Here is a 24389-nt window from a genome sequence, read left to right as displayed (position 1 = left end):
ATCCACTTTTTGGGTCAAATGGTATAAAATAAGGGTTGAAGGAAGTATTCAGATCATTGATGATAGCTTCTAATATGAAGTATTACCTAGCTTGAGTTGACCAAATTTAAACTTGAAATGAAGGACTTTTACTTGATTATGACTTGACCAAAACCTATTCCAAAAAACTTGGTTGTCACCTTTACATATCACAATAAAAATTTATCCATATTTAAAACTTTATTTATCCGCTACTTTATTTTGTATTTACAATTATCAACCAAATCTCACTATATTATCTTATATTTAACTTTCCTTAAAACAGTGCGTTGAGAAACAGAGGAACTAAAAAAATACTCCGTAATAGAAAAATTAAACACGACTCGAGTAAAAGAGCAAGGGATACAGAATACGGAGTACTAGTTTAATTATAGTCCGTAGTCACAGGCTCACAAGTCACAACAAGGCCAAAGAGGTCTAAAATGTACACAGCATGGACCTAGTCGGGTCAGTTGTACATGAGGACTTGAAACCTTTCTTTTTCTTTGTTTTTTTTCAATGTTAATGGCAACACTCCTATTTCGTGACGTGTGAGACTTCATGAATAATTAAGTACTAATGCTACTATTTCAATATTATACGGTATATTATATTTATATTTCTTGCATCTTTAAATTAGTTTTTAATCTATGATCTTGCACCAACCAGCAAATTTATTCATATTCTATAGTTTTGGATATTATTTGATCAAAAGGGTTCATTCATTTCCATGTTCTTCTCCTTCTTCTGTTCCAAATTCTGATCATAATTTTCCAGAAAGTTGGGATTTTGACTGCTCTTTTAAAGGGATTTTACTTTCTCCCTTTTTGGTGGAAGGTAAGTTTTGTTGTCAACCTTTTTTTTGGTTTACCTTTAACTTTACTGTTTGGGGTTGACAATAATTGTTTGCTAATTATTGTCATTTTTCATAATAATGCAATTTTATGGGTTTTTTTTTTTTTTTAGAAAGGCTTAATTTTTTTTTTTTAAAGAATTGAAAGGCTTAATTTTGCTTGTTAATGAAGGTTTTTTTTTTTTTTTTTTTTTTTTTTTTTTTTTTTTGTGATAAAAATCTGTGTTTTCGACTTATTGTTTGCCAATTGTATTATTTTGTTTATTTACTGATGTTGGAAAATTGGAATCTTATATAATTATTTCGTGTATGTTTATGGTGAGACTTGTGATGTTGGAATTGTAAAATGATTGTTACATTTTAGCTACCTTAGCGGGTAAAGTCTTGGGGGCCGGGGTGGGGGCGGGTTTGTTTCTTTAGACTTTGGTTTGAAATTCAACAATGTATATTATTAAGTGCACCTCGGAGCATGAAATTTTTTTAGAGGAATTTAAGGGCTTAACACTTAATATCCCCTGTAGAATTGTAGATAGAAGATAGCTCAACATATTTGACTATTTGGGAGCATGCCTTATGATTGGGGGGTGAATTGTATACTTAAGTACTTATAATTAATAATGTCAAAGGTGGTGTGTAATTTTGAAGCAATTACAACTTTACAAGTAAGATAATTATTTTGGAAAGGGAGAAAGTAACTCTTAAGTCTTAATCCAACGGCTAGAGAGAATGAGAGGGGAGAGGGATGACAAAATTAAGAACCTTGATTTACAATAAAGCAAATGAATTGCTACTTTCAGTGGGCTTTAATCAATTGGGACATCTATTTTGAGATGGAGGGTGTTGTTCTTGGAAGCTGATTGACCTGTTCATGTCGGGTGCTCGGGTTTCTACAACACAACTGTACACTTGATACAAGTATCTTGTTCCATTTTATGTATAATTTGAAAAGAACCTGCTTGTAATTAGTCCTTGTTTTCTAAATTTGTACCAGTCAACCATCATTCTGTTTTCTTAAGCTGTACATTCATCATCTTCAGTTGCCATATTGTTTTGCTCTTGATAGTTAGGCTACTGACTACCACATTCTTTATGTCATCCATAGACTACTCATCATTCTTAGGATATGGTTTGATAATCTGAGTAGTTATATGTGAACTCTTTGTGATTAGCAGAACGTGGGCTATAAAGGGTTACCGGCTGCAGCGTTGAAATTAGAGTCTCTGAGGGTTGAAGAAGCTGACCTTTAACTCTAGGAAGGATGACAACTGAGAGTCCAATCAGGATGTTAGACAGTGATGAGTCCAAAAAGTGGCTACCTGCTACCGGTTCTGGATTGTTTTCTTCACCTTTCAGTAATGTTGCTGGTCATGAAGGTGTAGGCAAAGTTTTACAAGAGACTATGGTTCGCAAAGAACAGACTCGCATGATGCCTAGTAGAAGTGGTAGTGCTCCACCTACTATTGAGGGTTCAATTGTTGGCTTTCAGGCTTTTATGGATCAACAAAATTCGAGTCTGACTAGCTCTAGCAACGAGTTTTTGGACTGTGAGCCTGAAGACCAAATGCGAACTGATCCAGCATATATTCAATATTACTATGCTAATGTTAACTTAAACCCGAGGCTGCCTCCTCCTCTAATCTCACGAGAGAATCGTCGTCTGGTGCAACATATGGAAAGTTTTGTTGGTAAAAAAGTTTCTGTAAGGGAAGGTTTTCTGGCTACTCATAAGGAGGAGCCTGAAGAAGCAAATTCACCACGCAAAATGTCTGGTGATCAGGGGAATTTTGTGGATGGTACAAAGATGACATCAGAAGCTGGTCGTAATGGAAGCAGTGGTGATCTAAAGGAGGTTTGTAACTTGTAACTTGGCCATACTAAAGTCTGTGATTGAAGTCACTGTTTATAATTTTGCATATATGAACACATCAGTTAGGATCATTGTGTGGAATATCTATTTCTTGTAAATAGGTTTTGAGGAGCTTCTGTATTTCTGATGCAGAGTATTAGCTAGTAGTTTTAGTGTCAAATTTCATATATTGCTCATGGTTTTTCTCTTTTCTTGTGGCTTAGGGAGACTTTGTTCAGGCTCCATCTATTGCATCCAGTACAACTATCAAAGGAGGAAGTGATCATGACAATGTCAGAGTTTCAAACACTGATGATGAGCATAGTACCATGAGTTCTTCTATCAATCCCTCTGTATCAACTGTTTCTTACTGCAGAACTGTTGATTTAGAGGATAATGTGTCTATCCAAAGTAATATTGGGTCTGAAGTTTCTGTAGTAGAGTCAAGAATGAAATTGTTGGATGTTTCATGCGAAATAATGAGAGAGGAAGACCAAAAGAGACTTGACTATCTACGCTTGCTTGATGAGAATAAGCTTCATCCTCATCCTTCACAAGGCGCACCAGACCAGATACCTGGATTCCAAGCTTACGCTGTTCCCCAAGGAATGTATGCTTCTCATCAGAAGCCACTACCATTGCATCAGGCATTCATGCATAACACAGGACTGGTATCACCATTATATGCATCAACAGCTGCTCATATGAATTCAGGAAACCTTTTTTACCCAAGTGTACCACAACCAGGATTCCCTAGTCCACAATTTTCTCTGAGTGGATTAAGTGTCAACTCTACTTTACCTCCTCATTTTGGCAGCTATGTTCAGGGTAATGCATTTCCAATGCCAATTGATACATATGGGAAGCCTGGCTTCTTTAAGCAATCAGCGGAGGCTTTACTTGGCAAAATGAACCCATATGCAAGTCAAGTGTTACGGCCTTCTTTTGGTGGTCCTGCTCAAGGACAAAGCTTTCAACAACTCTATGAGAATGCACATAAAAGTGCCGTTCAGTGTCAGATGGATGCACTTGCATCACAAAGAGACACTGTTGCAAGTGCATCTTCAATAGATGGCAGGGGACTAAATCATCCTGCAATAAACATACCGAGCATATTTCCTCTAACAAGTGGGACTCAGCTTAGATTCAGCTCTTATGGATATCCTCCGAGCTTAGGAGAACCACAATTTCAAGCCCCTCCTACATTACCTAGGATTATTCTACACGGGCTAGGAAATGATCTGAGTGTTTCACAACATTCATCAAAAAGTACAGCTACATATCCTGGATGGAAAAGACAAGGTGGACCTGAGAGTTCTGATAGTAGCAGTATTGATAATAATGTTAAGCGGCCTTCTTTTCTTGAATTGCTTAAATCCAACAGCTCTAGGATTCTTGAATTGTCTGAAATTTCTGGCCAGATTGTCGAGTTTAGGTAGGCTTTTAGAACATCTTTTCATATGCTTCCTAGTTTTTGGCACAATTAGGTCTCCATTTAATTGACATGGCTGGCTATTCACCTGCAGCACTGATCAACATGGTAGTCGTTTTATTCAACAAAAGCTAGAAAGCTGTGGCAGTGATGAGAAGGAATCTGTCTTTAAAGAAGTTCTTCCACAAGTTTCTAAATTAATGACCGATGTATTTGGAAATTATGTTGTTCAAAAGGTGAACTTTTAACACCGCTATGTCTTCAAATAAGTCTTTGCATATTTAATATATATATTGTGGTTGGATTTCTTAAACTTTTGAATTGTGTTTCATTTGTTTTACAGTTCTTCGAGCATGGAACTGTTGAACAGAGGAGAAAGCTTGGCCAGCAACTTACTGGACAGGTTTTGACCTTAAGTTTGCAAATGTATGGCTGTCGTGTGATCCAAAAGGTAAATTATTCAAATTGTTTATAGTGTGTTCATCTATATGAAGTTTTAAGTTCAGAGAATGATTATTATTTCTGTTTTCTACTAATGTGGAAGGAAATTAAAACTTTGTTCTTCTATATTGTCTCTATCATGACCGAAAGTGTCATTTGTTATACAAGGAGTTCTAGAGCCTTTCTAATCTTATATGCATGTTTCACATGCACCTTTCATTCCCTTTTCGTTCATAAATGTACAAGTTAAAAATTAAGAAGAAGCCGGGCAGAGGATGAAAATAAATAAATAAAATATAAGACAATGGTCATGCAAGAAATCTTAGTTAAAGGGTATTTTTGTTAACCAATATTATTTTGCTGTTGTCCCTGTAAAATCAATTTCCCCCTGAAATCTTGCTGTAGGCACTGGAAGTAATCGAGCTTGATCAGAAAGTGGAGCTTATGAAGGAGCTTGACGGGCATGTTATGAAATGTGTGCATGACCAAAATGGAAACCACGTGATACAGAAATGTATTGAATCTGTCCCAACTGAGAAAATTAAATTCATCATTTCTTCATTTATTGGTCAAGTTGCAACACTTTCATGTCACCCATATGGTTGTCGTGTCATCCAGGTATCTTTAAACTTCAGCTGTATAAATGTTATCTTGAAATTCCATATAAGGTATTTATTTTTATTATTTGTGTAGAGAGTTCTTGAGCATTGCTCAGATGAGCAGATAAGTCAGTGGATGGTTGATGAAGTCCTTAAATCTACTTCGACCCTTGCTCATGACCCATATGGCAACTATGTTACTCAGGTATTGACTCTTAACACTATTAAAGTTATTTCCTTGTCTGTGTTTGGAGAAGCTTGCAAGCTTCATAGTGTTACTGTTCAAATGCGGCAACTAATGATCTACTTTGACTTCCTTGCAGCATGTTATGGAAATGGGAAAGGCCCATCAAAGAAGCCAAATTATACATAAGTTGACTGGTCGATTTGTACAGTTAAGTCAGCATAAGTTTGCGTCCAATGTAGTTGAAAAATGCATAAAATATGGCAACGATTCAGAGAGAAATCTCATAATTGAGGAAATTATTGCACAGTCTGACAACAATGAAGCACTATTGGTAAGTTTGCAAGATATTTGTTCATAACTCTGAAAGTTTATACCTGATGCAGAAAAATGGTCTAGTACTGTGAGATTTATGCTCCTTGTGTGCCAAATTTAACTTCGTAATCTGTAATACACCAAATTTGTAAATATTGTGCTTTTGGTGTGGTTATAGAGTCCAAGTGCTTTGTTAAGTGCTTGAGTAATTTCTTGTGGATTACAGTAATCTGAATTAATCAGGGTTTCTTAGGATGTTTTATTATGGCAATATTGCGTCCCTTTGGTTCCTTATCTTTCTTCTCTTTTTTGAACTGTTTTATTCAGATGATGATGAAAGACCAATTTGCAAATTATGTGGTTCAGAAGATTTTCGAGATTGGCTCTGAGAAGCAAAAGGAGACATTGCAGAATTGTATACGATTACATCTTACTGTTTTGAAAAAAGTCCCCTATGCGAAGCACATAGTATCTCGCTATGATCAATTGACAGGTGGAGTCTTTCTGTCTCTAGTTCTCTATTGCTTGAGACTTCATTCTTTTTACTTGAAACACTAATTTGAGCTTGTTGGATCTCATAATTTTATTTGAACTTAATTTTTCAGATTTTATACAATATATCTATGTACATGCTTTGCATTTTTTGAGCACATGCATTTGCCTAGCAATAAAAAGACTGAGGAGGACTAGATATTTTTACTTCCACAATAGCTTCTCTTATTCCAATAATTATATTGTCATGTTACAGTTCCTAAATAATTTTTCTTTTTGGTAAAATGTAGAAATCTTTATTACGAATGAATTAACAATACAAGCTGAATACTAAAGAGGGAATATCTTTGCACATTCCATAAGCGATCAAATCTTCTACTACGTAGAAAGGCTTCCCTGACCTGCACCTCTTCCTTTTCCATTTATTGAAACATTTCTCTACGCAGCATTCCTGGCAGCCCAGACATGGTAAATCAGAATAGAAACACAAACCAGAATCACACTTTTTTTACTCATTCATACCAAAGAGGACCAAGTTAAGTGACCTAAGTTGATATTTAGCCATTTACTAACCAAATCAAAATCATTTTCAGTTCTCCAAAGATAAGTCTGTAGGACATCCAGCACGAGTAGCAAATGATATGATGAAAGATAAAAACATATAGTTGCGTGTTCAATGCTTTCATTTCTCCTTTATGGCATTATATCAATCTTGCATATCGTTAGCCTTGATATTTTGAATTGCAGAGGGCTCAGAACAGGAGACAAAACAGTGTACAGAGATGGCTGACAGCATTGCGAGCACCTCTGAATGAGCTATCCACTTCGCATATGCTAACTTAACTAAGATGGCAGGATTTGATAATTTCCGATGATGTTAATACTTAACATAATGCATTGGTTGATATTTGATTACTGATGTTTGATTAATGTGCAGCGTTTCTTGTATTCTTGTACATCCAATCCTCTTTTGCTGACGTCTTCTTTGACCTCCGCCAACTTGTAATTGTGTAGTTGTATGTATATTTCAAACTTCCTATTGTCATATTAGGATTCTTGCCAAAACTACAGTCTGTATGCCTATATTATCAAATTTGTACTCTCTACTTCTTTATGTTGTTCATGTTTGAATACTTATAGATTCTAATTCTAATACAAATGGAATCTAATACCCCTTTTTTTTAAAAAAAAAAATGTATAAAAGAAAATTTCATACATACATATGTGGAATCTTGTTTAATTCGTCTTGATATGGACTTGTTAAGAATGTTTTCATAATATGTATTTAAATATATTAATGCTTGATTGTTTGTTTTGAAAACCATGCAAAATACAAGTAAATAAGAACAAGTTAAAGAAATGCAGGGAGTATTAATGTATTATACATGTAATTTATTTTCTACAATGAGGTTAAAGTTTGTTTTTTTCCTCATGTGACCCTCCCATAAAATCCAAGATTTGGGTCATTCTTTTGTCTATTACTCGTAATTTTCTGTCTATAAGGGGGCAAAATAGCTTTTATACTTCCCCTAAATACTATCTTAGTCAAGTTTTAAGTAACAAAAAGTTCTAGTTGCTTCTCTAAAGGGATCCTTGGATACCAGTAATCAGCTGTTATTGATGATAATGCTCTTATTGATGCCGAACTGTACCTGCTACTAGTCATACAGAGTAGGCAAGTCGACTACTAGAACAAGAATACTGTCCTTCACATCGGTTCTAGCTCTGGAAAGTTAGAGTTGGTCCATGACATTTTTACTATGACCAGAATTAATGGTCCAAGGGAATTCTCAAGGAGATCTCCCCATTCACTCAGCACTCAATGCTGATAAAATGAACATCGCCGGTTGATGCCCTGACAAGCTAGTTACAGCAGAACTGGGAACTGGGAACAGGAAAGAAGGGAGGGAAAATGGAAAAAAAAAAAAAAAAAAAAAAAAAAAAAAGAAGAAACCCAATAAGAAAGAGGGGAGTTTAGTGGGTCACGTGACTTGCACCTGCAACTCAACGCCGGGAATTGCAGTCAAAGGTTGGAATCCTGGAAGTGGTGGGACTTCACAAAAGAAATTTAAAATAGGTGTGCTTTGACAAAAAAAAATTATAAGATTGTTTTTAACAAAGTTTGTCTTTTATAAGATGGTTTTTATTGAGAGTGACGGATAGCTCAAGTGGTTAGAGTTTTTATACTCCGTAGTTCGTAGTTCCGTACCAAAAACAAGAGATAAGGGTTCTGGGGTGGAGCGAGGGTGTGTCTAGCATTGACTTTTAATACCTTTTCTATCTAAATTGTAGGGAGGTAAATGCATTATCTCTTACGTGGTCCCAACGACTTTCTTAGTCAAGATTTAAGGTTTTAAGACATTGATATATTTGAGCTCAAGTGTAATCAGTATAGTGTACAATTGCACATACAATCCAAAAAAAGAAAAAACCTGTTATCGATCCAAATTTCATCCATGTCAAATTATGTAGGCGGTGACGGTAATACTCTTATTGACACCGAGCTTTACCAACTGCTAGTCACCGGGAATGTTATTGGGTTCAACAGAGTCGTATCGAGTAGTCAAGTTGATGTTCTTGAGCTTCGGTGTGCAAGTGACAACAACACTGTCCTTCACATTGCTTGTAGCTCCAGAGAAGTAGAATTGGTGAATGACATTCTTATACAATGGCCAGAATTAATGGTGCAGGGGAATTCTCAAGGTGATCTCCCCATTCACACGGCAATCAAGACTGGTAGAATAAACGTCGCTGTTGTTGATGCCCTGGCGAGCTGGTTACAGCAACAGCAGGCATCAGGCATCAACGTTGTAGTTCATCAGGTATTAGAGTGGAGCAATGTCGAAGGGAACACCGCCCTTCACACTGCCTTGGAAGTGTATGATGATGAAGAGGTCAAGCAGGCAAGGGAGTTGGTTGACTTGTATCCTCCTACGGCGTATGCTATGAATATTGAGGGAATTTGTCCTTTGTATTTGGCCATCCAGAAAGAGCTTGCTGATCTTGTACAACACATGCTACAGAAGTTGCAGCCATTCAAAGAAGATGCGCTCAATTGTTTGACAAAAGGCCAGTCGGTATTACATGCTGTTGTATCTGCCCAAAAGACAGGTATGCCTACGAATTTAAGGACACCTTTGCAATGACTACAAAACTTTTGTTACTACTATAATTATCGAATTGAAATTCCACCATTGATCATCCTCTTCTATACCTTTCCTCCATTTTCAGTAATCTAATGCATGCTACCGTGTGTATAATTGTTTATTTGCTATTTGACTATATAAGTTGAACTCCTAAAATTTTTGTAATATGTAAGGAAATTAATTCCCAATCTCCCATCAAAACCATTTTAAAATAATGGTACGTAGAACAAGTGTAGCTAAGGAGAAGCATGTAGTTTTCTTTTTTATTTTTGTATAAATATGTTAAAAGCTGTTTTCATTTCGATTAATTTTGCTTTGGATTTAAACAAAAATTATCACTTAGTCTAATATTGCGTGAAACATTACAAAACTGGATATGTTATGCTGCATATAAATTTAAATTGACAACATTGCAGAAATGTTGGAGCACCTACTTCTCTATGATGATGGAAAGCTTATCAATTTGGTGAATGAAGAAGGGTTGACAGCTCTATCTTATGCAACTTTTGAAGGTTATCTGGAAAAGGTTCAGATTTTTGACACGAAAGTCCCTAATAGCGCCTTTATATGCAACAAAGACAAATCCTTTCCAATTCACCAGGCGGTGCGTGGAGGTCATATTAGTATCATAGGCTACTAAGTAGCTCAAGATTTCTGCTTAATGGAAGAGGCCAAAATATTCTACATTTGGCAATATTGATAGGTGACTCAAAATTGGTCTCTTATGTGCTTAGTTTATCAGATGTAGACCCTTTACTCAATCAAAACAACGATGATGGTAACACTCCTCTGCATTTGGCTACTCTTTCCAAGCATGTTGAAGTGGTTGAACTTCTTATCCAAAATGAAGGGGTCAATGTTGGATTGTTGAACAAGGAAGGTTTGATGGCACACGATTTGGCAAAAGAATTAACGTTTGTAGATGATACCAGCAAAAGAGTGGTTATGAGGCTAAATTTGATGCTAGAAAAAGCTACAAATGATATAAAGTTGTTTCCTATTGATGGTAATTTGTATCTACACTTGGCTAAACGAGAGATAAATCGAGTTTCTGAATCAGTTAGACGGCTTCAGCTTAAGGACCTTCTAACCCCTGATGAGGGGGAAAATGTTCTTCATATTGCAGCTTGTATGGATAGTACGCAACTGATTCATGATCTCCTTCAAGGACATGGTTGTACTACTCTCATGTACCAAGCCAACAAGAAAGGTGACCTTCCGATTCATTCAGCTGTTAAGGTTGGTAATTTCCAGTCCCTCAAAGGTCTTTTTCAATGGTCGCCATCTATCCCTTCAGATCATATATGTATAAGGCCAAATTTTGACGGAAACACAGCATTGCATGTTGCGGTGTTATATAACCGTAGAAAAGATCAAAACGTCATTAAACTCTTCCACCACAGGCATTTGCTTAATAGCAAAGATCAAAACGTCCTCCATGTGGCAGCAAAGAATTACGACAACCATTACATCATTGCATATTTGCATAAACGAAAGTTTAAGGAGCTGATCAATACAACTGATGATAATGGTAATACTCCACTACATTTGGCTGTTAAAGGTTTTCATCTCCGCGCTGTGTATCGTTTGCTGAAATATCAACACATCAAAGGCAATTTAAAAAACAAAGAGTTGCAGACACCTCTAGATATATTTATTATGCATATGAAATGTGCAGATAAAAAAGGCCTTTCTTCTCTACAGGTATACATGCCTTCCTTGAGAATATATTTTGCTGGTACTTTGATGCAAAGCATATTTGACGATGTTTTTTGATAACAAATTTGGTGCATTGTTACCTTTACAATTGTTGATAGATAACTCATAAAAGATCGAGCATACCATAAAAAAAATTCTAATTGTAGGGTTAATATACAAGGATGAAAAGATTGATTATTTTTTAACTACATGAATGCATGTATTTAATTTTCGAGTTGATGATATATTTTGCTCTTTTGGAAACTCATATCGTGTTTGGGTAAAAAAGTTTGCACATTTTAAAATTATGCATATAAAATATATCTCATCCTTTAATATTTATTTTAAGCATGCATCTCCTCATTTGGTTCCTTTATAATTCAAAATATTTACCCCAAACAAATGTAAAATTTCAGTCAATTAAAAACATTTGGCAATATACATGACATGCATATTCTTGTTTCACAATGCAGATCCATCTTATGGAAGTGATGCTGAATAAGGTTAATGAGAGAACTTTGTTTTCAAAATTTACAAGACGAGATGACCTAGAGGTCGAAGAAAAATTAAGGGAGGTGGAGGCGACAAAAAAAATATGCAAGTAAGAATAGAGGCTCCTATGGGGCTATAAGCAAGGAGAGAGCCAACGTTTTCCTGGTGGTAGCGACGCTTATCATTACTGTTACATTTGCTTCGGCATTTAGCCCTCCTGGTGGTTATAATGATCAGACTGGCTTGCCAAATTTGGTATTAGACCCATCGTTTCAATCTTTTGTCTCCGAAAATTCGTCAGCGCTTGTTTATGGAATAATTTCAGCTATAATTCTCATTTTAGGCATGCATATCGATGAGTTTACAGGAATAAGCCTTATTTTTGGAGGACTTTATATTTTCATTGGGCTCTTTTTATATGGCATCTTCATTCCAAAATGCGTTAACGCTATATACTGCTAAGAAAGATTCGCAGACAACCAGGGTTACGGTTGAAAGTGTCGAGGAGTTTAGTATGCTCTGTAAATAGACGATTCATAATAGCTCTTCCATTCATCTTATGGGCGTTTTCGAAGGTCAAAGTAACATTGGATGTGTATCTTGAGTCATTGCTACCATTCGCTACCTATGGCCGTTTCATCCCATGAACGTGATGCAAAGTGTTACTATGAATGTCTGTGTGATATGTACTTTTGTTTTGAAAGCATTATGTGATATGTATGTACTAATATACTTGTATACTGGCAAGGTACATAATTAGCAGGGCAATTTTTGACAAGATACTAAATTTATACTTAAATGTTCCTTATTAAGATACCAAGTTTTACATTATTTGCGGGTAAGATAAAGGCCACAATTCATCAGTACCCCTCACAGCAACCGACCCGGGATAGTGGGTTGAACAATTTGGAGGGAGTTAGGGGGGGGCATGGTTGATATAAATTTTGACGGAACATAATGGGCTTTTTAAGCCTGAATGTTTATAATGCTTGTCCATGGTCCAACTAAAAATATAATGAGCATTTATTATTACAAAATGAACATTTTCTAACTAAATACAGTATATTTTACAATTTTGCTCATCTATAAAATCAATATATGTACATTCTTATATGTTTTATGTTTACTTGTGAATAATTTACTATTGAACAGTATATTAATGATGTTCAAGTTAATATTATCAAAATGTTCATAATCATAAAACTGTATGTTTATTTGTATATCAGGTTAATAAAAAAAAATTATTTATTTATTTATTTCAATTTTCAAGAATATGAAATTAGATGTTCATTTATATCATGGAGGTTTTGTATTTCTCAATAATTAAATGTTCATTTTTATGTAGTATAATTTCACTTGAATCTTAAAAAAATGTTGATGAATAAGCAACAACATTATATGTTCGTTTTTATTCACAACTGAAATGTTCGGTAATATAAATATTAGATGTACAATTATTATTTTCAGTTTCATAGGCCCTTTATTATTTCACTTTTATTATAAATGTTCATTTTTATATATTGCAATGTTAATTTCAAGTTTTAGATATTTCTTTCTTTTTATTTGGAATTCATTTTTCATTTAAAAAAATAGTGTTCATTGTTATTTAACAAGATATTCATCTCAATTTTCTAATATACAGTTGCAGTTTCAATGTTACCTTTCAAATGTTCAATACTAAATGTTCATTTTCTTCTAGTAATTGTTAATTTTTGTTGGGGAGGACCAACCACTTTTCAAGTATGTTCAATTACTAAATGTTCATTTTTGTTATAGTTTATGCTCACATTTGATCGCGAGACCAGCCAGCTCTGGCTAAACGCGGGTCCAACTTAAAACTTACGGTCTGAATATTTTTGTCTATACTCTATTGCCGCTCAAAATCAGGCCAGGTCGGGCCCATCTTTCCTTATCACCTCTAATTTTTTCATTAATGCTCAAATATATTCCATTAATGAAATTCTCCCAAATATCTACGCATCCATATAATTTTAAAGTAGCCCAATTTTAATCTTAAATTCACTTCAATTCATCAATGTCTCCCAACTCTACCTTTTTTTTAATTATGTTTTTTATAATTTTTTTTTTTTTTTTTGGAACTTTTTCTATCTTTTCTCTTTACTAATTGCATATGAAAATTAGTAAATTGATTGGTTTTGTTAAATGAATTAATCTTGTAGCTTCGATTAAATTACAAATTTGTTGTGACATTGTGATTATTGTGAATTGTCTTTATAATTTACACAAGTAACTTTCTTTATTTTGGGATAAATTGTTTGATTTTGATGTTAATTGCTGATTTTTTTTGAACAAAATGGGCAAATAAGTAAACACAATGTACTAAATTAGCAAAATTAATTTGTGTTAATAAGCAAATTATGTGCTACAAAGAGTATTAGTTGGTAGCTTTAGTGTCAAATTATGTGCTATTAAGAGTATTACTTACTTAGTTAGTAGCTTTAGTGTCACAGTTTCAAACACTAATCAGATTTTGGAGTATTGTTCAATTTCTGTTGATGAGCATAGTGAAAGATGAGGGAATATTTTCCTTGATTAATCTCATTAACAAAGTTCGTATTTATACAATATGCAAGCCTATCAATTACGTGACTATAGGCATATATATTTAGCAACCAAATATATCCCTTTGACTAGAGAATAATATAATATATACATAATATTTACATATTTAACACACCCCCGCAGTTGAAATGGGAGGTTGACGGACGCTGAGACTATCCCGAAAATCTTCAAATAAAACTAGAGGAAGCCCTTTAGTAAAGATGTCCGCTATTTGATGTCGCGAAGGTACATATAGTACCAAACTTCACCACGCTACCTTCTCTCGAACAAAATGGATATCCATCTCAATATGTTTTGTACGCTGGTGTTGAGCTGGATTTCTTGAAAAATAAATTGCACTTGCATTGTCACCATAAACAAGAGTGGCCTTTTTAATAGGACAATGTAACTCTAAGAGAAGGTTCTGAATCCAGCATGATTCGGAGACAACATTTGCCACCCCACGATGCTCAGCCTCTGCACTTGACTTAGACAATGTGGATAGTCGTTTGGACCTTCAAGATAGCAAATTATCACCCATGAACACAAAATAACCCGATATAGAGCGACGCGTATCCGAACATCCACCCCAATCTGCATCTGTATAAGAGACCAGAGAAGAAAAAGAGGACGGATATAAATGGAGGTCGTACTCCAATGTACCCTGTATGTAGTGAATTACTCGCTTAAAAGCTGACATATGATCAATTCTCGGATCATGCATATGAAGGCAAACTTGTTGTACGGCATAAGAAATATATGATCGTGTAAAAGTGAGATACTAGAGGGCCCCTGTAAGACTCCGATAAAGAGTGGGATCGTTAAATGTAGCGCCAGAAGTAGCACTAACCTTTGACTTAGTGTCGACCGGAGTAGATGATGGCTTACTAGATGTCATTCCTGCACGATCGATAATTTCCTCGGCATACTCGTGTTGAGACAAGAACATACCCCCTCGATGTCGGGTAACAACAATACCAAGAAAATAATTTAAAGGATCAAGATCCTTCATAGCAAACTCAGAGCTAAGCAAATCCATAATAGAACACCGAAGAGCATCAGAAGAAGCAGTGAGAATAATATCATCCACATATAATAAAATGTAAGCCATGTCGGACCCCTTGCGGTAAATAAACAATGAATTATCACACCTGTTGTTAGTGAAACCCAAAGATAAAACATAATTAGCAAACCACTTATACCAAGCTCGGGGTGCTTGCTTAAGCCCATACAAGGACTTACGCAAAAGACAAACATAATCAGGATGCTCACGATCCCTGTACCCCAAGGGCTGATGCATATACACTGTCTCCTGTAACTCACCATGCAAGAAAGCATGCTTTTCTTGACAGTATGGGCCATGCCTTTGAGAGAAAAAGACTAAGCACCGCACGAATTGTAGCCGGCTACACAACCGGGCTAAATGTCTCACCACAATCAATGTCAACCTGTTGTGTCTTTCCATCACCTACAAAACGGGCTTTATGCCTCTCAAACACACCGTTAGACTTAACTTTATGAGTAAAAATCCACATAAAATGAATAACATTCACATTAGGTGGCTGGACGAGGCACCAACTCCCACATCTTATTTTTAATAAGAGCATCATATTCATCATCCATAGCCATTTTCCAATTCGAATCCCGGACCGAATTACGAGGTATCGGAGACCTCACAACCGCGGAGTGACAAGAATATTTGGGATTGGGCTTAAAAATCCCATTTTGACTTCTAGTCACGACCTTGGGCTGCTTGGTAGTGTTTGGGACAGAAACAGGAGCTGGGTCTGGACTTGGGCCCGTGAGAATATGCGGCCCAGGCTGCTAATGTTGGGTTCGCTGCTCCTGATCTGGGGAGGGAAGAGGCGTGGCTGGGATTGGAGAATTGGGCTAGGCCTGATGTTGTGTTGGAGATGCATCTGGGGCCGGTTGAGGAGGAGGGCTAGTGGGCTCATGTGTTTGGGTTTGAGAGGACTGCGTGAGGCCAGAATTGTGAAAGTGGGTAATGATATATGGAGAATAACCATCATCAAGAAAATCATAATAATCGGGATTGTAATTTTGCAAACGGAAAAACATTCTCATCAAATAAGAGGTGACGAAAAATAATGATTTTATTCGACGATAAATCAAAACACTTATAGCCATGAATCATGATGGTTTGTAGGAAATCCCAAAAACACATAAGGAGTAGACCTACGTTGCAACTTATTATAGTTGTAGAAGGAATAAGGGGATAACACAAACAACCAAAAACCCGTAAATGACGGCTCGAGAATGTTGATTGTCTTGAAATATATCCTTCAACCTATTCCAAACCTCCATAGCCGTAGCATTGGGTTTGATAATAGTGTGCAAGAGATCATTCGATATGGTGGAGTAAATCCACGAGAGAATCGTGGCATCAAGAGTTGACCAAAGTTCCTTTTCATCCTCGGTAGTAAGAACTTTCTCCTTGCCCTTAGCAGGAGGTATGATATGGTCAAGAACTCGATGAGATCGTGCGTGAATCTTGAATAATTCCGCCCATGTAGAGTATTGCACATTTTCCATCTCAAGAGTAATGGAAATATGGTTTTTGATGTTTGGGACGGCAAGAGCCGGATGAAACGATGACTTTGATTCACCCATGATAATTGCCGAGAAAGAACAAAGAGTAAGCAGTAGAAGAAGAGAAGAAGATGAAGGAAGGCGGAAAACCAAGGAATGCAGCGGAATAGAATCGTGCCCTAGGCAACTGATACCATGAAAGATGAGGGAATATTTTCATTGATTAATCTCATTAACAAAGTCAGCATTTATACAATATACAAGCGTATCAATTAGACGTGACTATAGGCATATATTTAGCCAACAAATATATCCCTTTGACTAGAGAATAATATATACTACCTCCGCTTTTAGTTATCCCTTTGACTAGAGAATAATATATACATAATATTTACATATTTAACACATAGTACCATGAGTTATTCTATCAATTCTGCTGTATCAACTGCTTCTTATCGCAGAATTGTCGATTTAGAGGATAATGTGTGTATCCAAAGTAAATATTGGGTCTGAAGTTTCAGCAGTAGAGTCAAGAATGAAATTGTTAAATGTTTCACAAGGTGCAGCATACCAGATTCCTGGATTCCAAAGTAAATATTGGGTCTGAATGTGTGTAGTTATTTTCCTCATTCCAAGACTAATTTGACTTAGCGCAAAGTCATGTAGAATTGGTTAAGGGCCTCGATCTCTCCAATAGTAATGGTTTTAGGAGGAGCAGGACATCAACCAATTAAAGTGCCTCCAATTGAATGTTACATGTGATGTAATTTCTAGGTGTATGATTGAGGTAAACAATGATGAATGGTTTGGTAGTTTTAGTTTAATTTAGAATGAGACATTGATGTAAAAGGCCATTTAGGATAAATGAAGGCAAGATAGCAGCAAAAGTAAAGGAAAAAAATTAATGGGAAATTTTTTCAATGGTTTAATACCATATCCATAAATTTGATTAATGAACTAGATGAAAGTCCGTGCGATGCACGGTTTTTTATACATAAAATAAAATCACATAAAAAATAATTTTTGTAATTAGATCATACTCATAACATTTTGATTAATTTGCTTTTGTTTGTTAAGGATAATTTTTTTATTAATTTATGTAATTTATTCCCCATAATTAATATTCTGATAAGAACATTAAAAAAAATAACAAAAAAATATTAGATACACATAAATATAGATAAGAATCAATATTAAAAAATAATAAAAACATGTATTCCATTATTTATCTTCTATTTCGATTGAATCACCAATTTCATTCACAACCATATCTACTCCATCTAATAAAAGTGGATAAATTGAACACAGAAATGTTAGCAAAAATAAAATTGATATAAAATTAATCTTTACAATTTTATAAAATAAATCAATATATTTACCCAGAAGTGAAAAATTGTTGCGAAATTGATCTAAAAATTATAATTGTACAAAATCAAATCTATGCATTGAAAGTTTTTTTAAGGAGTAAACTTTTCGTTCAATAAATTTTGGACGAAAGTGTTGAACAGAGTTGGCTTTAATCGAGGCATGAAAGTATAGTAGTCACCCTGTAATTAAAAATTAAAAAATTAAGTTAATTGAATAACTTGATTAAGCTACCTCAATCACAAAAAATTTGTTTTAATTATAAAATTAATTAATAAAAACTAAAAAGGTAAATTTAATAAATATAAACAATTTATAAAGATATAATACCTCATCGTTCAATAGGATCATATCCAAACTTATTAAGCTATCTTGTTTGCGAAAGGTAAATATGTCAAACAGGCGAGCGAGAAACTCGTATTTTGATTTTTCAAACATTTTTGCTTGAATTTAATTCTCTATTTAAACACTACTACATTTTTTATCTATTGCAACCCCCAAATCCGTTGCATTAGGCGTCAAAATCCGTGGCATTAGGCCTAATGCAACGGCCATGTACCGTGGCATCTACTGGCGTTGCAGTAGGTCTATTGCAACGGCATATGACACCTAATGCCACGGCATCAATGATCCGTGGCATAAGACCAATACCTGTTGCAACGGCATAAATTATCCGTGGCAATAGAGTACTGACTAATAATTATGATGAAATTGACACCTAATGCAACGGATGAAGCTAATTAATACAATGATAGGAGTATGTATCTACTGCAACGGATTGATCACTTTTTTTTTTTTTTGGGGATGGAATGGTAAATATAATATATGTATAATTAGTCAGTACAAATCTAAATATACTAACGGAAACAAAGTATCATTTATATATAATAATTATAATGCGAAATACGTACATTACAAAATATTACTTGCTTGTTTTTGGTATGACATACCCTACTAATAAAAAATAAAAGTTATATAATTAATTTAATCGTCCAAAATACAAATTGTCAACATATATATAAGCCGGAATTTCCAAATCTTCACAAAGCCGGAACTTGAATAAGAGTCGCCAACATATATGAACCATTTGTTAGATGACTAGTGACTATACTTCAGCTCCATTTAGCTCCCCATGCACCTACACGTAAAATTGAAAAAAAAATAATAGAAATATAATTGAACTAAATTATAAATTATAATAGACCAACGCCACAATCAACATGAGAAAAGTTCAAAACTCACAGATGATGGTTGTTTAAAAGATGGCATCAAAGAAGTTGCAGTCAAGGTGTTCTCAAAGACCGAGGCCCCTAAGCAATTTAGCACTGAGGTTCGTAATTAGGCAACCAAATAGAGAATCATGCTCTCTTGATATCATTTATGCTGTATGATATGAGAGCTAAAGCCTTAGGAAATGTTTTGGCACAGATTGAAGTGCTTGGTCGAATTTCTCACAAGAACTTGGTTTCTCTCGTTGGATACTGTGAAGAAGGAACCAACTTGGCACTTATTTACGAGTTCATGGCCATGGGAGACTTGAAAGCTCTTCTCTCAGGTAGGACCTTGCATCCTAAAACTTCTACAGTCCTTTATTTTTTCCTAACTGTTGCACTTATTAATTGAACCAAATGTTTTTTTTTTCCTTTCAACAACAATCAATTCAATTTTTGGGTGGTTTATGAACAGAATATTCTGACTCTATAAGCTGGAGAAAGAGAGTTGAGATAGCAATCGACACAACTCAGGGTGAGAGATATAAGATAACATTCGTTTCTGCTTCTAAATCAGATTTTTTTATCAGATCACTCAGTATATTAAAATTTGTTGTGTAACTCTATATGTAGGACTGGATTACTTGCATCATGGTTGCAGCCCGCCTATAGTTCATAGAGATGTGAAACCCACTAACATTCTTCTAAACAAAGAATTTCGAGCAAAGGTAGCTGATTTTGGGTTTTCCAAAATCTTCCCAGCTGAATATGTTTCAAATTTACAAACAAGGGTTGTTGGAACACTAGGCTATCTTGATCCTCAGTAAGTGAGCCATTTCAGTCATTCATAGATGACTATCTTACATATTCTAACACTCTTTTACCAAAGTAATACATTGCACACTACTAATTGAAGTGGGCTAAAACTTTTATGCCACAATGATTATTACAGGTATAATTTAACAGGACAGGTGCATGTAAAAGGCGATGTTTACAGCTTTGGGGTTGTTCTGTTGGAGCTAATCACAGGGAAAACAGCAATAGTAAACAGAGTCATGAACTTGGGTCATGGGTTAGGAGCGTGCTTGAAAGAGGGGATATAGCCAGCATACTAGACCAAAACCTGAGACACGGTGTGTGTAGATGACAACTATCTGACTGTGTGGAAAGCAGTACAACTAGCAGTGAGATGTATTGAGCACGGTGTGTGCACGGTCTTTTCATCTAAGATTTTTAATTATTTGATTTATTGTATTTAATAATTTCAGACAAAATTACAAAAGTTTAATATTTTTTTTTTACTATAATTAATAATGAATTTATTAAATATAAATAAATTGTAAATATAATATTTTTTCCGTTATATAAAATCTTTAATGTGAAATGATAATTTTTTAATAATTTAAATCCTAAATTGTTATTCATTGTTTTACTATATCTTTTATTTCGATAGAATCACTAACCTCGTCCACAACCAACCTACTACATCAATGGATAAATTGAACCGTGAAATGTTAGCCAAACTTAAATTTGATATAAATTAAATTTTTACATTTATATAAAATAAATCAATATATTTACCAATAAATGAAAAATTGTTGCGATATAAAATCAAATCTATGCATTGGAATTTTTTCATCATCTCCAAAAATAACCAAAGCCATCCATATATTAAGTATACAACATCTAATCGTATGTCATTACATAAACAAATAATCGTTAAGTATCCTAAATAAATACAATGTAACTAATAATTACAAATATAAATTTAAACATAAGATTTTAAAAATTACTCGGACATTAATGACCTAAAACTAACACAAAATTTGTTTGATGGGGTTTTGTATTGATACGAAATTTTATTTGTGTCGTATGATATGTTAGATCTGCATGTAAAAAAACATTTAGTAAATAAAATATAAATATATAATTGTTGAGTATCCCAAATTTATACAATGTAAGTAATAATTAGAAATACTAATTTAAACATAGGATTTTAAAAATTAAGCTAAAAATTACCCGGCCATTGATGACCAAAAATTAACACAAAATTAGTAACACAAAATTCGCTTGATGGGGTTTTTTATTGATACGAAATTTTGTTTGTGTCGTATACTCGTATGATGTGTCAATTTATAATGGTAGGTATCACAAATTTTAATTGAATTATAATTAACGAAAAATTTGTATTTCTTATCATAAATACTATCAAAATTTATCTTATAATGATAGGTATCAAACTTTATTAAAAACGTGTATCAAAACTTTTAATTTAATTATAATTAACGAATAATTTGTATTTCTTATCAGAAATACTATCAAAATTTATCTTATAATGATAGGTATCAAACTTTATTATAAGCGTTTATCATTTAAATATTTTTTAGTATATTTTTTTTGGATTTCTTATACTCGTAGTATTGAATTAATAAATTTATCTTTTCCTATATTTTTATTTTATTTTTTTCATTAAAATAATTTAATTCGTGGATTATAATGTATGTGACATTAAAATTTTAGATATATCAAATCTAATTCGTTACTTTTATCTAGGTGGCGACATAATTTTTTAATTCAAAAATAAAATACAAATCTTTCTTCTTATTGGTCGAAATAAGTATATTTCTTACGTGGCGCTCCAAATACTCTCCAAAAATGTCTACTTTATTTATATAATAATATTAGATTATACGCTTTCTATTTAAAGCATATACATACTAGATAAACATCTTAAGTTTAGTATATAGTAATATAATCTATGAGATATGCACCGATAAGGCGATAACTACTAGAAGTAAGGATAAGATTATTACAAGAATATAATGAATAGTTTACACTGAACTTCCTTGACTTACTCGTAGTAATCTCTGATCTTCAACAATTTTGTCTGGTTAATCCTAAGAAACTTAGGTCTCGGATTAAGAAAGATGGATGAACTTGTGTCTCGGATTAAGAAATTTAATAGGAGATGCGCTTGCAAGTGGCGTGTAGAACCTCCTTAGTTAAACATGGTTCGTGGACAATGCTTTTTCATCCAACTAATAAGTATCCATATGTCTATATTAATCTTATACATACTATTATATAAAGTACAAATAATAGTCAAAGTGGTACATATGAAATTGTGCAAATTTTAAAATGAGATACCTTTAAAAAATTACAAAATAGAAAAAGTGAGTGTATACTTGATTGGTTCAGAAATAACTTTCAATCATAAAACCTATTCTAATTACTACGTTACATTAGGAGGGCTTGTATTCAGCATTTGTATATTCACGCGTAATATATAAAACATTAATGAAAATATTAATTTCTTAGGAACAATTTTAAGTCTTTAAGATTATTTTCATCATTTGAAAAACCATCAACGGAAAAAATATAAAATTAACTCACTATTAGTCAGCACATGCTAGTAGCTAGGCTTAAATCTAAAACTCAGGAAGCAATAATAATCCACTGGATGCTAAAACTAGACAAAGAGTGAGCCCAAAGGGTGCATTTGGACTAATTGATCTTGCTTCACTGGCCACGGAAGCTGTAGCAGCAGCCGCAGTGGCAGCAGCCGTATTGGCAGCAGTATGAGCCCCTTCTGCAGCTTCTCCTGCAGCCGCGGCTGCAGCTCCTTCTGCAGCTTCTCCTGCAGCCGCGACTGCAGCTCCTTCTCCAGCCGCGATTGCAGCTTCTTCTGCAGCTGCGATTCCAGCTCCTGCAGCCACAACATCTACATCAACAAATTTACTGTTTCGGAGTCCACCTACAGTTGCAACTTCATCCTTAGTTGTTGAGGCTCCTTCGCCAAGACCGTGACCACCTCTACTGGCGTGAGTACCTGTTATTCCCCTACCTCCAATCTTACGGAGTGCTGCAATATACACCTGCTTATTTTCCACAACCTTCATGTGGTTATGTTCTTCCTGTATTTCTGTTTGACATGTATAATGCAATAAGAATTAAAATTTATTTGATAAACTAACAATGGGAATGGTTAATCAGATTACATGATTGTAATTTTGATTCAAATATCAAATTACAATACGATGCAATGGTTCCACGCACTCTTTTTACATCATACCATCATTGTAACACTTGTACATAATTTGAAATTTGTACTACGTATCTTTTTAATATCTCACTAACAATGCAACATAAATTACTCAATACTCTAGGATGAAGCATTATATTTTCAAATAAGAAGATTTGTACATCCTAGCGATTATTATACATATAATCGCCACATGGCAAAGTTTTTAGTTAAAAGTGATTTTTTTTTTTTTTTAAAAAAAAAAACACTCTTAAATTGTAATAATTCACTTTGCATCTTTACTATTGTGACAAAAATAGGATATACATATACATTATTATATATTCTCGGATCTTGTTTGATTGACAAGTGTTAACTATTATAGAGCTATTCACAAATTAGGGTTAACTTCGTAACAAGTTTCTTTGGCTCATCTCCCACAAACTCTCTTATACGTACCCTCTAAAACTGAGAACACCGTAATTGTAACGAAAAATGCCGTAGTATCTTGAATTTGCAGCAAATTCATGTAAAGAAAATCTTAATTGCAACAAGAATAACAAATTAAATAATAAATTAAAGGAAACAGATACGAATGAAGTAGTAAATACTGTATTTGTTACCTAGACTGGAGCAGTTGGTAGTAATTACGAGAAGCTGAAACTGCAAAAGAAGAACCAAAATAATCGCAAAGATTCTCATCTTCTGTTTTTCTTTTTCTTTTTTTTTTGGTCAAAGTTTAGAGTGGAGAAGTTTTTCGATCTAACGGGTAATTTTTAGGGAAAATTGCAAATAAGAAAAAAAAAAAACAGGAATTTTAACAAAGACTAATAAATAATATATACAATCCTCAAGCCTAAATTATCTCGAATTTTAAGTGGCTGTCAAAGTTTATCCTATATCTTTAACACTTTAATTAGGAGATAAATTTATATTTTTGTATAGGGAAGATAAATAATTTGGTAATTTTGTTGTTTAGAAATTTGGTAATTTCTATTGAGACATGAGACTTGAGAAGTTGAGAGTGATGGAATCTCTAACATTAAACAATGTTTTCAGAAAATGAACCTATTGTAGATCCATCCATCCTTTCATATGATATATTCGTACGAAGTATAATCCACTTAAGGTGAAATAATTTTTTTATTCAAATATTGTCTAAAT

At 34.1% G+C, this 24389-nt stretch overlaps 4 protein-coding genes across 4 annotated transcripts; 3 read left to right on the top strand and 1 right to left on the bottom strand.

Annotated features, from left to right (window-relative positions):
- Positions 1-461: 461 nt before the first annotated feature.
- On the top strand, positions 462-7327 carry LOC110687951 (pumilio homolog 5-like). Its single transcript, XM_021864602.1, has 10 exons — positions 462-855; positions 2044-2720; positions 2942-4152; positions 4244-4385; positions 4493-4600; positions 4996-5208; positions 5284-5394; positions 5513-5707; positions 6016-6181; positions 6928-7327. Exons 2-10 carry the CDS (start codon positions 2130-2132, stop codon positions 6993-6995), a joined length of 2805 nt encoding a protein of 934 aa, XP_021720294.1. The 5' UTR covers positions 462-855; positions 2044-2129; the 3' UTR covers positions 6996-7327.
- A 92-nt stretch (positions 7328-7419) lies between these two features.
- Positions 7420-11703, top strand: LOC110687952 (protein ACCELERATED CELL DEATH 6-like). Its single transcript, XM_021864603.1, has 3 exons — positions 7420-9291; positions 9743-11030; positions 11498-11703. Exons 1-2 carry the CDS (start codon positions 8637-8639, stop codon positions 9964-9966), a joined length of 879 nt encoding a protein of 292 aa, XP_021720295.1. The 5' UTR covers positions 7420-8636; the 3' UTR covers positions 9967-11030; positions 11498-11703.
- Positions 9988-11978, top strand: LOC110687705 (protein ACCELERATED CELL DEATH 6-like). The gene is made up of 4 exons (XM_021864326.1): positions 9988-10016; positions 10061-11030; positions 11498-11625; positions 11729-11978. Exons 1-4 carry the CDS (start codon positions 9988-9990, stop codon positions 11976-11978), a joined length of 1377 nt encoding a protein of 458 aa, XP_021720018.1.
- Positions 11979-22557: 10579 nt separating this feature from the next.
- On the bottom strand, positions 22558-24119 carry LOC110687605 (spidroin-1-like). Its single transcript, XM_021864245.1, has 2 exons — positions 23849-24119; positions 22558-23126 (listed from the first exon to the last, which is right to left on the bottom strand). The coding sequence occupies exons 1-2, from the start codon at positions 23925-23927 to the stop codon at positions 22633-22635; spliced, it is 573 nt and encodes a 190-aa protein (XP_021719937.1). The 5' UTR covers positions 23928-24119; the 3' UTR covers positions 22558-22632.
- Between the last annotated feature and the right edge of the window lie 270 nt (positions 24120-24389).

The sequence above is a fragment of the Chenopodium quinoa genome, unplaced genomic scaffold, assembly GCF_001683475.1.
Source record: "Chenopodium quinoa cultivar QQ74 unplaced genomic scaffold, ASM168347v1, whole genome shotgun sequence".
NCBI lineage: Eukaryota > Viridiplantae > Streptophyta > Magnoliopsida > Caryophyllales > Amaranthaceae > Chenopodium > Chenopodium quinoa.
The sequence above is the reverse complement of the archived record's forward strand: the minus strand, read 5'-3'. Positions and strand labels throughout refer to the sequence as shown.

Coding starts and splice junctions, on each gene's coding strand:
- LOC110687705 (XM_021864326.1), top strand. CDS start 9,988: ATGGAAGAGGCCAAAATATTCTACATTTG. Junction 11,031..11,497: donor AAGGCCTTTCTTCTCTACAG/GTATACATGCCT, acceptor TTCACAATGCAG/ATCCATCTTATGGAAGTGAT. Junction 11,626..11,728: donor GCGACAAAAAAAATATGCAA/GTAAGAATAGAG, acceptor TTCGGCATTTAG/CCCTCCTGGTGGTTATAATG.
- LOC110687605 (XM_021864245.1), bottom strand. CDS start 23,927: ATGAGAATCTTTGCGATTATTTTGGTTCTTCTTTTGCAGTTTCAGCTT. Junction 23,127..23,848: donor TACCAACTGCTCCAGTCTAG/GTAACAAATACA, acceptor CATGTCAAACAG/AAATACAGGAAGAACATAAC.
- LOC110687952 (XM_021864603.1), top strand. CDS start 8,637: ATGTCAAATTATGTAGGCGGTGACGGTAATACTCTTATTGACACCGAG. Junction 9,292..9,742: donor TGTATCTGCCCAAAAGACAG/GTATGCCTACGA, acceptor ACAACATTGCAG/AAATGTTGGAGCACCTACTT.
- LOC110687951 (XM_021864602.1), top strand. CDS start 2,130: ATGACAACTGAGAGTCCAATCAGGATGTTAGACAGTGATGAGTCCAAA. Junction 4,601..4,995: donor GCTGTCGTGTGATCCAAAAG/GTAAATTATTCA, acceptor ATCTTGCTGTAG/GCACTGGAAGTAATCGAGCT. Junction 5,209..5,283: donor ATGGTTGTCGTGTCATCCAG/GTATCTTTAAAC, acceptor TTATTTGTGTAG/AGAGTTCTTGAGCATTGCTC.